The 18,032-nt window shown below is 34.3% G+C and overlaps 1 protein-coding gene across 16 annotated transcripts in view; it reads right to left on the reverse strand.

Annotated features, from left to right (window-relative positions):
- The window catches only part of Mp (collagen XV/XVIII-type protein multiplexin), a 416,774-nt gene that overhangs the window by 145,230 nt on the left and 253,512 nt on the right, over positions 1–18,032 (reverse strand). For 15 of the 16 annotated variants that reach the window (XM_070110958.1, XM_036372454.2, XM_036372464.2 and 12 more), the window contains exon 7: positions 11,686–11,763. The exons of the other annotated variant lie outside the window; for it this stretch is intronic. In XM_070110958.1, the coding sequence (XP_069967059.1) occupies positions 11,686–11,763 (78 nt within the window). The remainder of the gene's footprint in view (positions 1–11,685; positions 11,764–18,032) is intronic. 16 annotated transcript variants of the gene reach the window in all.

Consider the following 18,032-nt stretch of genomic DNA (forward strand, 5'->3'; position numbering starts at 1 on the left):
CTACAGAATCGTTAAAATGTTGCAGAACTGTTTTCAGGACTCATCACAAAAGCAAGCGGCACAAAACATTTAGTGAAGGTCGTGAGATCATCGAAAACTTGCCTCGTGCGAGTCGTCTACAGTTCTTTTTAATAACGTTAACTTTGAAAATGTTTAGGAAACAGTGCTTGAAGATTTGAGAATTTCAACATCTCTTATTGATCAACTTAACGCATTTTCGTTTAAGTTTGGGTATGAATCAGGCCAATAATAGACTCGTATCAAAAGACTTGAACCTTTTGCGGTAACCTTAAAAATATCATACTAAAATTTAAAACCGATTTCTTGATTAGTTTTTGAGTTACAGTGATTTTAAGTGTAGCCGCTCAGTTCAATCAGCTTGATCAGTTTAATTTTAAACGCGTTTTACTCGAAACAACATTTATCGGTTTTTTGATCTGAACAAATATCGAATTTGGCAAGCTTAAAACGACCAAAATTTGGGATTAAACTCAATTTTTTCTTAAACTGCGTCATTATGTCAATTTTTGAACAGGTCATTAAATGGAGGATATTTTCTTGTTTTATGAGATTTTTTTTATTTTTAGGTTTCATTCACGGAAAAGACCGGAATCTCTGCAGCAGTGGAACACTTTTTATGGTGCCGTGGAAGATCTAGTATAAATCAAAAAATATTTCCTTTTTTTAACTTTCATTGCGTGTTCTTTAAATATGTATAAATACACTCTGAAAAATTTAAAAAAAATCGATGAAATTGTTTTTTTTTTTTTTAATTCTAAAAAATGTATGTTTTTGTAGGCTGTCACACTAGGTGTGCCGCTTAATCAAACGCATCAATTCTGTTGACGAGACGCGGTTTGTAGGCCACACTAGTCGACGTATATAACAATTAGTAGTTTTTGAAAACTAGATTAGGCATCGGCAAGTATGTATTGCCCAGGAAATTACTTTAAAGACGATAACAAAGACTTTAGTTTAAATATATGAACATGTTGTTGGTTGTGTCAGCCTAGGTCAAATTTAATTATTATTAACATTGGTCTACAAAAAAACTGATTTGTAAAATGTCGCTGTTATTTATGTATATCCTCACAAAAAGTAACCAAAATCAGTTCCGAAATATGAGGCATCCAAATGAGTGTAGGCCGGTGTAAGTTGCTATAATATTAATTCGGCAGATTATTTAATATTGCTCAACAATTTGGAACCCAAGGACTCAATTTAAAAAAATGTATATTTTGGTTCTCATTATAATCTTTCAATCGCAAGAAAATGTTTCTAATATTTCTAAAGCTTTAATTATGACTTGTTAAATTTCAGTCAACGTATTCCGTATTCTGTTTCCTTATAAATTTCTTCCCGGGATAGTACACATACTAAAATGCTAGCATTCCATAACAGAGTCACGCAAACACATCCATATTTCCATATTTGTATGCTGTGTGGCAACGTTGAAGCACGAAGCATTCATCATACAATTTGTTATGGCATAGACAACGGTGCACAATACCACGTATGGAGCACCCACATTAGGCAAGCATAACTGTTTTGCACAGTTTATGAATGGGGTTAAAACAGCGTTTTGCATTGTTGCTGTTCTTGTTGTTTTAAATATCTGGCATAAAATTAAGCATGCAGAATAAGTTCTGAGCTAAATTTTTGGCTACATATCCTAAAATTGTGAAACTGTACACACACACTAAGGCAAAATTGATGCGCGCTTAAAGTAGTGCGTTTGAGTAAATAACAGTTATAGAGGAAAGTATGGCGCAAAATATGCAATGAACCAGCATTTCACTGCTTGACCAAGACGGAGTAGTGCTAGAGCGCGTGCGAAACTTCATCACTATACTTAAAATGACCTCAATATTTGAAATTTTATGCTTAAATTGAGCGCTTGTGACTAAATATTTTGCAAAAATACACAAATCAACTTTCATTTACTACAAAAATTTTAAACATTTTACATAACGAGCATTTAGGTAATGACGGCACAACTTAAGCGCAAGGTAAAACTGTTAGATATTTTAAACACGCACTCGTACAAACACACAACCTCATGCACAATTTAGATGTTAGTGGAAAAACAAGCTCACATTGGTATGCGCACAGTGCATTTAGAAAAAGCACCTTTTAACAAGAGTTGCGTGGCCTACTTACAGCCAACTTCATAACAACTAAATACACATACAAGTGTAAGTGGGCTATACACGCTGGCACAAAGCGAGCATTGTTGCTGTATTATGTGTTTAACACAAAAAGATCGACATGGCCCACATATAAGAGGCTGCGGATACAGACCGTTAGGTGTATGTATGTATGTACTCGTAAAAACCCATTTAGGTAAAAAAGTCAGTATGTTAAAGTGTGTGTGTGTGTGCGTGTGTGTTTGCGCTGACTTGAGAGTAGAAATTGCATAAAAATGGCTGCGTCGTGGCGAGCAATAACGGTATGACCAGCATTGCCGCGCAAAGTGCCGTTATTTTAGTGTGGTTACACACATACACAACTATATGTTAGTGTGTGTCTTAATGCATTTGAAAGTGTAGTAGTTTTTATTTATATTTCACCTGTGCAGCCACTGGCTTCAAACTGCTTTTATTAGGATGCAAAATGGTACAGTTAAACTGGTGGCCTTGATATTTGAGTATTTATATAAGTCTAAATTTTTGGGAATTAAATAAAAAAAATCGGTGGAATCAATAATTGTGATAATAAATTTTTGGTAATTTTCGGGCTGCCAAAATTTGAAAAATGTTGTTTATAAAAAAATAGTTTTTCTTTTTTGATTTCACTAGGTGTGCGCCATAAAATTCAAATCACTTAATGGTGTCTTATGTGTCTTTAATGAGAATGTTTTATTTTAAAACAAAATAATTATTTTTTTAAAGTCTATATAGGTTGTTACCGATGGATTACAATTATAATCAGTTTGTTGGAAAAAGATTCATTCAACTTGCGTCGGTATGACCTTGAGAAATTTCATTGGTTCGTTTCTAACAAGCTTAGCATTCACCTATTGGTATTTATGTTTCAGTTTTCTATTTCAAATATATAATGTACCTATATTTGGCAGTATTATAATTATAAATAAATAAAGTATATATCTGTGATTCCCTAAAAGGTAACTGCCACGACTACATAAAACGTGTCTAAGTTTCACCATAATTTTAGTAGTCACCGCCTTAGTTTCTAGACAGTTCAATTTACTGCAGAGCGAACCACTATAACTATAACTACAATGGCAGTAGCTATCCGAGCATGCTGAGCGTTTTGCCCGCAACCTTTGTTTACTTAAGTGCTTTCACTTTCAGCACACTAACACACATGGAAGTTGTAAAATTTTACACTCACACACTAAAGCTGCGTGTGAGCGCGTGTTTACTTGGTTAGAGCCAGCTGTAAGTGTGTGTGAGTTCAAAATGCCAACAAGCTGCGTTGAAAACTCGCTTTTTTCGTACTTTCAGCTCGAAACTGTGCCACTGTTTTATTTTCTTTATTTCTAGCATTTTCCTCTGGTTTTCACTTTCAGGCGCGACTCGCTGGTAAAGCCTGCATTTTTTGTAAATAGAACATTGAAGGCACAGCAACACATATACACACATATTGCAGAATTAAATGAAAGTGACAAGGCATACCCAGGCGACATGGCTAAGCGCAAAGCGGCTTTGAGCGCCGGAAAATATGCTACAGATGCCAATGCAACTGTCACATGGCATACTAAGAAAAGGTGCAAAGCAGTAAACCCGGCTGTGCGCAAGTAAAGAGTGCGGATTTTTTTTTTTGCTTATCGCTTGTATGTATGTGTGTCTGCGTGTGCTGTTCGGGAGCTTTGCATTCTTTATGTTCGGTGGCTTGGCGTAACCTTAAAATTCTTTTCTCTCACTAACGCTTCGCATGCTTTGGCACACAGTTACGTAAGTAAACAGGCTACACTCGAGTATATATATACATGTGTGTGCGTGTGTGTGTTTATATATATACGCAGGCATGTTAAACACAAATATTTACATCGCTTATTTACAAAGTTGAAATTTTCTATTTATCCTTTTGCCAAAGGCTACGCGCATACTTGCCTAGCTTCATTTGGGTTTTAAACTTCTACCAGCTCACACACATACACACACACTTCAACATATTTGTAATTTAACTTTTTAGCAAAGTAAGCTTTGCATGGATGTAATGAGTTTTGCGTTGAGTGTGCGTGTGGTTGTTTGCTGGTCGACCATTTGGTGTGTATCGGGCACTGTTTACTTTTCAACCAAGTCAAATATAAGCGTTTCAAACACACTCGCAAGTTCACTTAAATGCTCGAAAATATATTTACTTTGAATATCTGTGAGTTTATTTGCGCAAATCGTTAATGCTAACGAGCTGCTTCAGACCGTCTTGAGTACTTGCAACAGTCCAGTAATGAAAGCGCTTCAACGGTTTACGAGTGGGCAGTAAGTTTGTGGTAAAAATCATTTTTTTTTTTATGTAGAAATTCAGAATGTTAAATTTGGCATGCTTTAAGAATTGTATAAACAACATATATGGCATATAGCTTTGTGATGAACAAAATGAAAAATTTGTTAGAAAGCCTTGATTAAAATCTTACAATTCGAATATCATATAAATTTTAATAAAATAGTACTTATTGCATTTATAGCTATAGTTTAAAAGCAGCCGTATACATATAAAATCAAGCAAATTTCGAGTTACATGAATTGAAACCAAGAAAGAACCGTTGAAAAAGATGTCGCTTTGCATCGGATTGTGATTGGTCTTGAATAGTGGATTCATTAGGATCTGTCTAACCAGCCAAATCAACGGTAAAACCAAATATATTTGACCCTCAGTATTTGGTCAAATCAGAAGGGCTTGCTGTTTTATATAACTTATTTAAAACTGGTTGAAACAACAACTCATCAAACTGAGGCAAGGGGTTGCCGAAAACGCGTTTCAACTAGACACAATACAATAATGTTCGATCATGACAAACATCAGCTGGGAAGTTTTCTCTAACCAGCATTATAACCTATACCATGCCTCTTCTGAATATAATTTGTTCCGTTCGATGCATAACGTCCTCACTGGAATACGGTGCACATTAGAACAGGATATCAAAATTTGGCCCTACTAATGCTTGACTACCAAACCGGCGTAGTTATTTTGTGATGGAGTCCTCAAATTGCCAGAAAAATGGGAAAAATGTATAGCTTCAGATGGGTAATACTGTTAAACTAAAATTGCACGAGTAAAGTTATAAACCCGATACAGACATACTAATATATATTATAACTTGTGTTTAAGTTACGTTTCTTATTTACTGATAAAAATAGTTAAAAAGACTAATGAAAGGTTGAAAGACATGTATACATGATTACATACACGTTGACTCATAACCTTTTTCTAGCAAATATAATATTAGAAATACTCATATAATAGGAGCGACGAAGTGAAACCACTTTATATGGGCTGCTCTTCTCTGCTACATCAATGCGGGGTACAAAACAGGAACTAAGCCCAATTTAGAAACACACTTTTTCCTGCTGCCAAAATTCTAATTATTATATGTATTTATCTGCATATACAAATTTATGAGGCCTTAAGTAACAAAGGAATGCTACTTAAATAACATCAAAGCACCCAAACTTATTTAATTCCTCTACTGTGTTTTTTTTTTCTTTCATTTCGAAATTTTCAAATACATCATACATAGTTTGAACTCCACTACATGGAAACACAACTTTTCTTCGCAAGTCCATATGCTCGAAAAGGTTAATTGCGGTCGAATAAAAACATAGGTGAAAAAGTTTACACCAACTTTTAATTTCACACACTCAAAACATGGCAAAACAATAAAAATGAGCTGGTCTGCTCAATTTACTTGTTGAAATGAATTGGGTCATGTTGTGCAAAGCACCCTCAGCTTAATTCGCTATTGTCGAAAGGAGACGATTACAAAAATTCTATACACAGACACATAGACTTGCATATACACCGCCTAATGGTGGTATTTAGAAGCACGCATGTGTGAAATTCTTTTGTGGTTGCCAAATTTCTGTTCACACCATTATAAGTTGCAAAAAAAAAGGTAAAACATGTAATTTGTGGTTTAGTTGGAATGGAAAATAGAATAAAACTCTCAGTAGTTCGCAATAAATGTTTAAAACCCAAAGAGTCCTGAGGGGTCTGTATTCGTCTGAAAAAATTATGTACAGGCTCAATATAAAAGCAGAGGGTCGGCCAAATTCCATAAAAACCAATCATAAGTATACAGCAATAAGGTACTCAAAGGACCAAATCTTTGCCAGTCAGTGATTAGAGTAAATGAAACACAAAGCAACAGCAGTTTTAGTGTATATGTGCGAGTGTGTTTAGTTTCACAACAATGCAGCGGTGTTGCGTCGGTAAATGTTTGCATAGTTAGCAGCTTGTTGATGCCGCCATGATTGGTTGTTTATGCAACACGTTGAACAGTGCAAAGTATCTCAATAAACCACTAAGCATCCTGTACAGGAAAGGCCTACACACATCCACACAAATACATATGTGCGCACTAATGATGACATATGCCTACAAAGTCACACAGCCGGGTTGCAGCTGGTATTTGGTGCTAATGAATGAATGGATGAATGATTGAGCCTGTACGGCATTGCAACGAACTGGTGTGGCGTTCTAATAACAAGCTGCTGTGCGACTAACTACCAACACGGCGTCGGCTTCCTGTACAGTTAGTTACTCGAAATGCTTTAACACCACACAACAACAACAGTTCCGGCAGATTTGTATTAGCTATGATTGTGTTGTCGCATTTTCTGCCGAATGAGACTAGTGTAGTGCTGACGCGGCTGCCGCTGCAGCTGCTGCTAATGTTGTGACACCAGCGATGTCACACGGCTGGTGATAACACGATATCTGGCTGCTAACTGCTACCACCACCTGACGCATTGTTCTCTATTTACTTTGGTTGTTGTTTACTGGTGGTTGCTGTTGTCGCCTTCAGCGGCGTAATACTAAATTAATAGCATTTGTAAACAACGTTTAATCCAATGGAATTGCTCTACAACACGCACTAGTGTCGCGACAAAACAAAGGCGAGCAAGAGAGTACTCGCACCTCAACAAGCAGCACCAGCACTAACACTACAACAACTAAAATAACAACAAAAACACTAACAACAACACCAACAATGACAACAACATGACATTACAGCAACAACAACGTGACAACACAAGTGCAATCAACTGCTCATCACACCCTCCCGCTGCTTGTTTAGCAGTATGTAGGCTTCGGGTGCTACACGTCGTATACGTAACAATAAATTGCTAGTCATTCCCTACTACTATGTCTACTCCCCTTGTGCAACAGCAATCTCTGTGTATGTTATTGTTGTATTTTTTTGCGCTCTGACACAATGACCCTTCGTTCCGCCCTTTCGTGTTCGTATTCGCATTCACAATAATGCTGTCAACTAACCGCATTTGTTTTGGTACGGCAAACCGTGTCGACAGCGATGCGAATTTATTCACATTAAAAGCAGACACTCAAACGCGCCGTGCGCTTCGGCACAATCACAACAAGCGCCCACTTGTAGGCACGTGTGCTGGAGTGTGTGCATATGTCAGGCACGCTGTGACAATGCTGTGCTAAAGCCTTCAACACCACACGAAATCATCTGTGATTTTGGTTTTTTCACCCGTACTTTTTTCCTTTTTCTATTTTCGCTTTTCACATTGCTTTTTATCTGATTTTTTTTCACCCATTGGTATGTTGAATTTGTCGTAATGTGTCGGCAAACTTCGTGTCGCAATAAAAGCATAAGTGACTGAGCGCTTGAGTGACGGGCCTTTGAATCAACTTGTGGTTATTAAGGACATATCAGCTTCAAACGCTTTGCACCGGTGGACTTGATTCAAATCTTAAATTCTTGTAAAAAAAAAATATAACTGTTTTTGCATATGTGCAAGCATACAAAAATGTACATACATGAAGGTGTGTGTGTCAAATATATAAATATATTCCATGTGTTTTTGGGTTTTGGATATTTGCTTATGAAATAATTACAGTAATTGCATTAAGTACTGGTTTAGAACAATTTTAGTTTTAATTGAGGATTTGGAAAAGGCTTACTTTTTTATAATTCGTCTCCAGTAACGATGCGTTTAATAAAAGTAAGGCTTTGAGATACGCTGTCAAGCTTCTCTTTTGCGACTTCTACTCGAAGTTTTTTACAAAGTCTCTTGGTACAAACAGCTGCTAAACATACACTAATTGACGCATAGAGATCAAACTTTACACGAACATAAATACAAAATTGTGTACTAATGAAAGAAAAATTATTTTACATAATAAAAACATAATAAAGAAAATGTAATGATTAGACTCTCTAAACCTGCACAATTTGAAATTTTAAAAGTCCCTTTACTTTCTAAACTATCTTTGTATCTGACATATAACCTCTATCTCAAAAGTGTTCTGTTTGATCTTAATATTGGATCAGAATTTTTCTGATGTTCAATAATCCATTTACTGAAACACAAATCCTCTTACAGCTCCGTTAAATAAACCAAAAATACTTTAACTCTCAAAAATTTTAGATGTATGAACGACGATTTCCATTGTAATGTCTGCAAAGTTTTGTCTCAGCAATGAACGAATTTTCGTAAGATTTTCATTGATTTGAAAACTGCATTAATTTAGCAAATGCAAGAGGACAATATAAATGCTAGATAAAAAAGAACCTCCAGCATTGAGAGCCGAGATACCTGATCACGGACTGTGTGAGGGAAATTCGTTTTGGAAATAAAAATAAAATTAAGTATGACAACATGTACGATATTTTTTTTTCATTTTGCAGCACATTTAAAAAAATTTTTTGGAAAAACGTTTTCAGAGCGACAATAACTTCGAACATGAGTTCTTTAGTTCTCTTAATGTCCATGAACCGTTTTCAAAGCTAAAAGAAACAATTAGTGTTTTGAATTTTAATTATATTTATCAGCACAAACTCAATCGAAATTGACAGAGTGTCTCACAAGATGATTGAAATGATCAGTCAGGCCATCAGAAACATGGAAAATAATACAACTATTTCGGAATAACAGACCTAATTTGTATGGCATTAGAATAGATATATAACAACTCTAGTGCATTGAATATATTCTGGGCCTCGCTATACATTGTTTAATTTTCATCCAACATTTGAGAGAATATTTTTAACTATGTGTGATTCTGGAACAAATGCTTAGTTGCATTAACATATTTCCACATTTAAACTAAAAATCCAAAGTAGTCGGACTTACGAGTCCTGCTAAAAAGTGATAGAAAAAATGGAAGAGCTGAACTTTGTTATATTCGTTAATGAAAGTTGGAAGCCATTTTTACGTGATTGGAATATTTCTGTTAAGTTTCCACTCCATTTTAGTTGTTTGACTTGCCACTTAATGGATTTAGTGATATCAACTAGACTATTTCTAGAAACTCCAAATTTAAAAGCTTCCTTCTATTAAATTCATTTGATTGCATCGAGTTGAAAAATAATTCTTTATTTCAGGAGTGAGAGCTTTAATTTCTGCTATTACAACTTAAGTAGCCGTATTATGGTAGGCCAAAAAATGCTAGCATTTCAACGCGGTTGATATAATCAGCGTTGCAGTTAAATTTAAAGAAACCAAAATAACAATATATTACTAGACTTAAATTTTAGTGCTCTATTAATTTGGAAAAAAAACACATATCTACGCATATTGAAAACTTTATTTGCAAAAATAGCAAAAGATCGACCAGAAAATAAATCAATATTTGTCAAGAGCAATATTATGTTATATCTTGTATCTAGCTATGATTTCAATGATGCATAAATTAACCACTTTTTTCGCCGGTCATTAATTAGATTGCTTTGTTAAGTAGTTTAACAATTTCATTTATAATTTCAGACAAACGTAAACAGTTGTTTTTTTTCCATTATGCAAATTTAGCTTAGTTTGTAATATCTGTGTGCATAAATTATTATATGGTATATATCTGTGGAGTAATTTGTTTACATAAATAACTTTGACAATAAAGCATTTATTTTAAATGCTTTAATCTATAATTATTATTTGCTTTTAAGTTGTCTCAATCATGTTAGCCATTAAACTATTATTTATGCAAAGCAATTGACTTTTTTCCAAATACAACATTGCTGCCTTGACAAACAGACTGCTTGCGTGTGTTTGTGTATACATGTGTTAATATCAAAATGCGACAAATACACGCAACAGTTAGCGCAAAAAGTGTAATCGATGAAGTGCCGCATTTCCATTATTTAATTATGATGTGAGCAGCTATTTACGGCAGCGCTTCAATTGTGTTTTAATTGCATTATTTATACATTAAGCCGCTTATTTGCTGCGAATTCAGCGCCGTTATCTTAATTTGAACAAATTGCGCTGCAAAAACGGCACAGTGTGTGATATAATTTATACCGCATTAAAAAAGCATTTTTTACTTCTTTTATATAATAATTTGTATTTTTTTTCGATCTCAGTACAAATGAGTTGTGAAAATATGTTGACAAATTGTGCAAAAAACTGATTATTTTTTGCCATAAATGAGGTTACGTACAAAGCCGATCATATATTAATGGCGCTTGAGGATTGCACAGAGTTTGTGCAAAAACTTTTAATGAAAATTATGAAAGCGAAGAAAATTGTGAGTTTCGTTCAAGGCCTAGATGAGTTTTTCATAGCTGTGAGTGCTGTTGCAATAAACAAAATAAGCTTTTTCTCACATTATTCTTAGGAATTAAAAAAAAGTATTAAAAAATTCAACAAAACACACCAGAATTTTGTTTTGAATAAGAATTACTGCTAAAACAAAAGAAGAAAACACGGAGCTCACATGACCGTATTGTAATATCGTTAACAGAGCTTGCCTTAACATTATTAGCTGCCTTCACATTTAAGGATTTTCTTTACACCAATCTCAAATTGTTTTTCAGTAAAACTGTTCAGAAAATTACTTTAGAAAAATCCTAATTAAAATTTTTTTTTTCAATTTCTTTAACATTATTAATTCTTCCGCCATTTAATGATATTGTCCACACTAACATACACATTTCTTTTAACTAAAAGTGTACAGAAAAAAGTTTCTAAAAATTTTAAACTTTTAGCTGTTTGACATTTAAAAATTATTTTCCATTTTAACATTACATTTTTTTCCACTCAAAATACTCAGAAACATATGTAAATAAATAAAACTTTCAATTAAGTTTTTTAAAACTTCCTGAGCATTATAAGCTGTTTTGACATTTAAGGATTTTATATTTAAAGAAAAATTCAAAATTAAATTTTCCTGTCATTTCAAAAAAAAAAAAATTCTCGAGTTAATTATTTCTATCCAGAGTGGATTTCTTTATAGTGTGTTTTTTTTTGAAATTCAGAAATTAAATTTAAAAAAAAAGTTCCAAATTTTCAAAAAAACTTCAAAGCCTCTTTTTTTGATTTTTCTTTTCGCTCAAAATTACTTATAAAATTTCAGTAAATAAGGAAGATTTTTTCGTTTTGTATTCGTAAAAACTATTGTCATAATTATCGACGCTCTAACCATTAATTTATTAAAATTTATTTTGATTCGATGATTTTTTGTTTTGTAATTTCAATAACCTTTACCAATTGTTTTGGGTTGTTTTTGTGTTGCTGCATTTTTCATACTTACCAATTTCTTTGATGGCGGTTTACAGACAGTTGCGACAGCATCTGGATTTGTATAAACATACAATTGCTGTAAATTTCCCTAATTAAAGTAAATAAAATAAAGTAAGTATACACATGTACATAGCAAAAACAAAAAATCGCCTTTACGCCGCAAACTTTTGGGAAAGTACACATTGTCTTTATTTTGGTGAAAATCAGAGAGTTCGAAAAACATATTTGTATATACAAGTATAGAAATTTGTTTGAATCTGCCAATTGAATCTAGAAATTAAATGTTTGGAATCTTAAATTTTAAATTAACTGTTTCAAAATTCATCAAATTTGCATTCCAAATATTTATCGCTTTTTAGAACGCAACACCCTCGCAACGTTTCCTTAATTTCCAAATTTTTTTTAATATCCACTCATTTCGTGGAAAATCTTTGCACAGCGTACTTGCAACGCATACTCTCCTCACATATTGTAATTATAGCACTACAACGCACGTAAGCAAATGTTTAGCGGAGTGGCGCAAACGAAATTTAAACACGCAACAACAACAACAATAGCCAAAAGCTATCGACGCAACGTCAGCGGTGGCGGTGGCAGCCACTTTGATGTGAGTTCATAATGTTTTACATGTTGTTCGACAAGCCTAGCAATTGTTGCTTGCCACATACAAGCTATGCACTTTATTTTGACACTGCCACTGCCACTGCCTTACCTTGCTACTGTGGCATGCAACTTCTATAAGGTGAGGAGCTTATGTATGTATTGGCACGCCATTTCAGTATATACACATGTACATATGTGCATATGTGTGTGCGTGTGTTCGCTTTTCTGCTGCCTTGAGCTGTCAGACTCATTAGCATTTTTCTGTTGCGTGCATATAAGGCTGAGGCGCATTCGATGATGGTAAGGAGGGGAAAATGTAGATTTCTATGTATGCAAACGTGTTTTTTTATTCACTACTTGATTATGTTGCAATGTACAAAAGCATGTCATAAACATTTACAATAAAAATGCTACCCATTCCGGCAAATATAGATAAATTAATAAAATTCTGTAAATTCTGGTTTTGTGAAGGTTTCGGAAAAAAAAATTAAGTAAAACTTTTCTCACGAAGTATTTACTTTTTTTCCGTTGACGAGTTTTATGAAGAGCAAAACATGAATGGTAAATCAATAATTGCATAAATATGGTTGAAAATTATTTATTAAACTATCGCTCATATGTTGTTTTAGTATACAGCACTGCTAACAACACTGTTAACAAGTCTTTAAGAGCGCCTTCGTTTAACTTATTAACTATTTTGACGTTCAGGGATTTTCTGCACTCTAAAATACAAAATAAAAAATGTTCACCAAAAAATTTAAAAAAAAGTTCAAAAATTTAAAAATATTATTTAATTTTAAAAATTTTGAAATTGATTTTTTTCTATGGCGGCAACTTCATTTTTTATTTTATGGAAAAATAAAATGTTTTTAAAAAAGTAAAACATAGGTCCAATATATTGACATGTTTCTTGCATTGAAGTCGTTAGTTATAATTTATTTGTATTTCAGGTTTTATATGCACCTAGCTATATACCTGTATGTCATTATATACCACTGTATATAATATTATGTACTTCAAATATTATTTATTTCATTCAATAAACTACCTAATCCCTGAGGTGTTGCAACTTTGATCCTTTATCAACTTGAACTCTTTCACCTTCCACCGCCACTTCTTCACCACACTAACACCACAAAAATTGTTTTTCTTCGAAAGAAAAAATTTGCACTCAACTGTGAATAAAATAAATGACAAAATTTTTTCACTTTTCTGCCAAGCAGCGCCATATTAGCCCAAATGTTGCAACTCTAATAAGTTACTAGTTCGCTGACACGACAGCTGAGCAGCGCAACAAAAACACAACAACAACAGCTAAGGGAAAGTAGCAAAAACACACGCACACAAAAAACAAGGTAAACAAACTAGCAACAACAGGCGTCTGGTGGCACAGCTGGCCTTGCGCTGCCATTTTGATAAATGTGAAAGCAGCGGAAGTTTGCTCGAGATTTACGAGTTGTGGCAGGCAAACGCCAAGCTTAACTACAAGCGCCACAGCAAAATAAAAACTAAGCACTGCCGCAAACTAAATGCCAACATTGGATGTGGTGGAAGCTGCGACTGCGCTGATTCTTGTTGGCGCACTATTGCAGCAAACCAAGTGGCACAAGTTGGTCTTGCATGCCACAAACGCAGATTTTCATTTTCGACACGTATAAACGAAAATAACTGTAAACTTATAAAAAATTACATTTCAAGACAAATTTACGCCACATAAATGAAAGAACTAAGCAACTTTGTGCAGAAAACAAAATTGAGGAAAGTAAAGCGTAAATGAAGAGAATTGAAAATAATACTAAATAATAAGAAAATTTGAAATTTCTTGAAAGTGAAGCTAGTGTTTCTATAATATACAATTCTTATTTATTTTATGCCACAAAATTGTTGCTTTCAAAAACTGAATCAGAGTATCACGAAAACCACACAAACAACTCAGCAGAGAAAGAGCCGAAGACAGTTCTTATCACTTACCGTTACCTTGCAGTACTCGTAAAAGTGACATGCCCATTTATTAGGACAACACTTTCAGTGTTCTTGTGTACCTTTCTATGTATTTTTCGTTTGTTACTTTTTTATTCGTGCTGCCCTGTTGTCTGTCGCGTTGTCATGTTGCTCGTTTGCTCAGCTGTTTACTTCGCTGCTTGTCTGCCTACGTTGTTGTCACGTTATCTTGTCATTTTGATGGATTTCGGCTATAAGTCTTTGTGGGCACAAACGAGCTACAAAAAGATACAACAACAAGGTGGCAACAACGCGACAGGTGGCAGTTGGCAGTTGGCAGGCGACACTGCGATAGTGCGAAGTGCCAAAATCAACGACAACCACAACTCTGACGTTGACGCCGCACAGTTCACTTTTGACTAGAAATCGTTAGAGCCAATCCTAGTTTGTTTTAGCCGCATGGATCTGAGCGAAGCAGGTGAGCCAGCATGTACATTTGCGCGTAGATAAAGATCTAAATCTAATTTGTGGCTATATTTGCGCGCTCTAGTTCTCAGTGAGCTCGGCTGCCGGAGCGATGATAAGAGTTGTTGCAAAATTAACGGAGGGCTGCTGTATTGGTTTAGAAAGGAATAATTGATATTTTTAGTATAACTAGCATGTTTGTTTGTAAGTTTAATTTTTTTTTTTCAATTTATGAGCGATGAAATAATGCTTTTAGTGATTCAGACAATACAGAAAAAGCTTCTAGCTCTCAAACAGAAATACTTAAATTTGACCATGTTTAATCGAAATTTTTTTCGGATTGTTCAATGTAATACTCGGATGGTTAAAAACCAAAGAGTTGCTGAAAGCTGCCACCTAATGAAAACATTTAAGTTAGATAAAAAATTATAAGTTACATAAATGCTAAAATGAGAATATGGAAGTTGAAGCTTGTATTAAAAAAAATTGAAAGCGTTGCCACTTAGCTAAAACTGCTAAAAATATTGATTTAATGTATACAGTAATACAAAGCATACATCAAACCAAACACCATCACAAATTCATAAAATAAATTTAATATTACAATAAAAAAAGATTTTAAATTTATTTTAATTTAAACAAATTAACAAATATCATGAACCTAATTTTGAATGGTTTGCTCGAAAAATTATCCTGTATAATTAAGTATATTCTCATCCAAGTAGCTAAGAAATAAACCCAAGGTGAAAGTGATCGCTAAGCTCGGCGAGCGAACTCTAGATCTGCTAAGAGCGAAAGTTTAATGAGAACTTTAAAGTCGCGGTATCATAGCTCGTTCTCTTTAGGGATGGAAATGAACTTTAGATAAGTGCTAGCGCGATCACAGCTTATACTGAAACTTATCTGTGGCACCAAGACAGTTACGTTATATATAAAATTTAATTAAGATTACCAATGAATCATCTAGTATATAGTCACAATGGTCTTGAAAAACAGGGTGAAAAGTTCCCGCTAAAGCAAAGTGAATTGAATTAGTTTTTAAGTTAAATCGTCCTTCATGATTATTAAATTATATTGGCATGTTTTAATAAATCGACAATATAATTCCATTCGGAATATAAAGCCATTAGTCAACCGCTTTTTATACCCATCCGTTATCGGAAATTGTAAACTTTAACTTTTATGAATGAAAAACTCTTTGTAGAAAAATAATGTCACATTTAAATCAAAAGCAAACAATCTCTTATTTAACATATTTACTTTATCGACCATTGCTTCACCACTTTTGCTTGCCTCAATCAATAAAACCTTTTAAAAGCATACACACCGTTATAATGAACATACTTGTAAACAGAGCAGCAAAGCAGCCAATGCAAGGGCTGAAACATACGCACATGCGCATAAATACATTGTTGTTGACAGCAATATACAAGCGACACATTGCACATCCGCCACTCGCTCTGCTTTCAGCGCAGCGCAGTGTATTGTTGCAAGGCGAGATTTCAAATTGAATGCCCACTTTTAATTAATTTAATTAATTGTAATACATCAATGGCGGTTGAATAAAGCATTCCACATGCCTGAACACTATTAAATGTGCGCAGACAGACATACTTGCGTTCTGATAAAATATGTGTTTACATTGCAGGCAATTCAATAAATCCAACGCCAAATATGGCAGCTGAAATCAGCTCCATTTCATGTCACTGATCAACTCCGCCAATGACACTGCGGCATAGACGACTGCTTCGGTGTTGCAGACGCGTGTGTGCGTTTGTTTGTTTTCGCATGCGTCTGCTGTCTTTCAATGCCTTTTGATATTCTCCGCAATATGGTTGAACTTTAATTGAATAGTTATCTCATTTTTAAACAGACCAAATATCGGTATTTTAATAAAAAACTTTAAAAGTCCTCAAAAGTAGTATGCAGTCTAATAGTTTTTGAAACGAAATTTACAACTTTTATTGAATACTTGCGGTTGCTTTCGCACTCCGCGCTTTTTAGAGTTTAGTATATTTTAAATTTTAAATAAATACATGCCAATTATATGCACAGCAAGCAATAATGTGCACACACGCTTGCATATGGTATATAGAGACCATTATATACTTTCTTATTCGTAAAATATCTGCAATGTGTGCTTGTTGACCACTTTTGTGGCATACTGTTATGTAGCTTGTACACACATTGCGCAAATATACAGAAAAGTAAAGTATGTGGCATGGAAATGAGGCCTTGTACTGACAGTGAGGGCAAAAGTTCAGTTTATGAATGAGATAAGCCGAAAAATTGATTTTTAAATATATTTGCTGAGTTCAGTGTGAGTGCAACAGTTCAGTATTTATATAAATGGATGTTAAGTACTTACACATACTTAATTATTAATTTTGTATATATCTAGGTTTGAATAAGAATGAATGAAAATACATGTATCACAATAGATTTGGCCATGCGTGGCGGTGGCTTTGGTATACATTAAATACTATTATAGTAAATTATTCAATCATTTTCAACAGTGAAAATATTATTTACGAATAAATGCGAAACCATTGTTGCCGGTATAAGTATCGAAAACGTGACACGTAATTTTAATATATGGTATATAGATAGTGGAAATTTAGAGCTAAGTATGTATAAACAAGTAAGGAGGGGCTAAGTGCGGGTGCAACCGACGTGCGAGGATGCTTCAGAGGAACTGTTTGTGTAAATATTTATCTGAATGTATTTATAGGTGACTGATATTTGTACTGGAAAGTGTAAGAATTATATTTAATTTAAAATCTAGCTATATGAGAAGTATTAGTGGTTGTAATCCGTTTACAGCCATTTTCACAATGTAAAATAGAATCCTCAGGATTATGTTATGTGCCGAATTTAGTTGAAATTGGTAAAGTAGATGCGGCGATACGTGATTTCACTTAATGTGGGTGGTGCCACGGCCGTCGTCCAATTTTGACCTCGACTCCTATAAAGCACTCTTGTGCCATCCTGGGTGTAAAATTTTAGCCTCTGGCGAATTTAGTTATTGATTTATCGCGTTTTAAGTAATTTTTAACAAAACCGTTATGTGGGAAGAAGGCATGGTTATCATCTGATTTCATCCATTTTCACACTGTCGCTAACGGTTTCCATGGAATTTTATGTTTAGAAGATACACACATTAAACCTGTTAGTATACGGGGCCATATTCACTGTTCAAAATATTTATAGGTTTTGGGTTAATGGCGTTTTGTGGACGTGGCATTTTATTTTGTGCAAGGAATACGTGTACCAAGTTTCACCAAGATATCTTAATTTCTACTCAAGCTATCGCTTGCACAGACGGACAGACAGTCACCAGGATTTCAA

The sequence above is a fragment of the Bactrocera oleae genome, chromosome 6 (assembly GCF_042242935.1).
Source record: "Bactrocera oleae isolate idBacOlea1 chromosome 6, idBacOlea1, whole genome shotgun sequence".
Taxonomy (NCBI): Eukaryota; Metazoa; Arthropoda; class Insecta; order Diptera; family Tephritidae; genus Bactrocera; species Bactrocera oleae.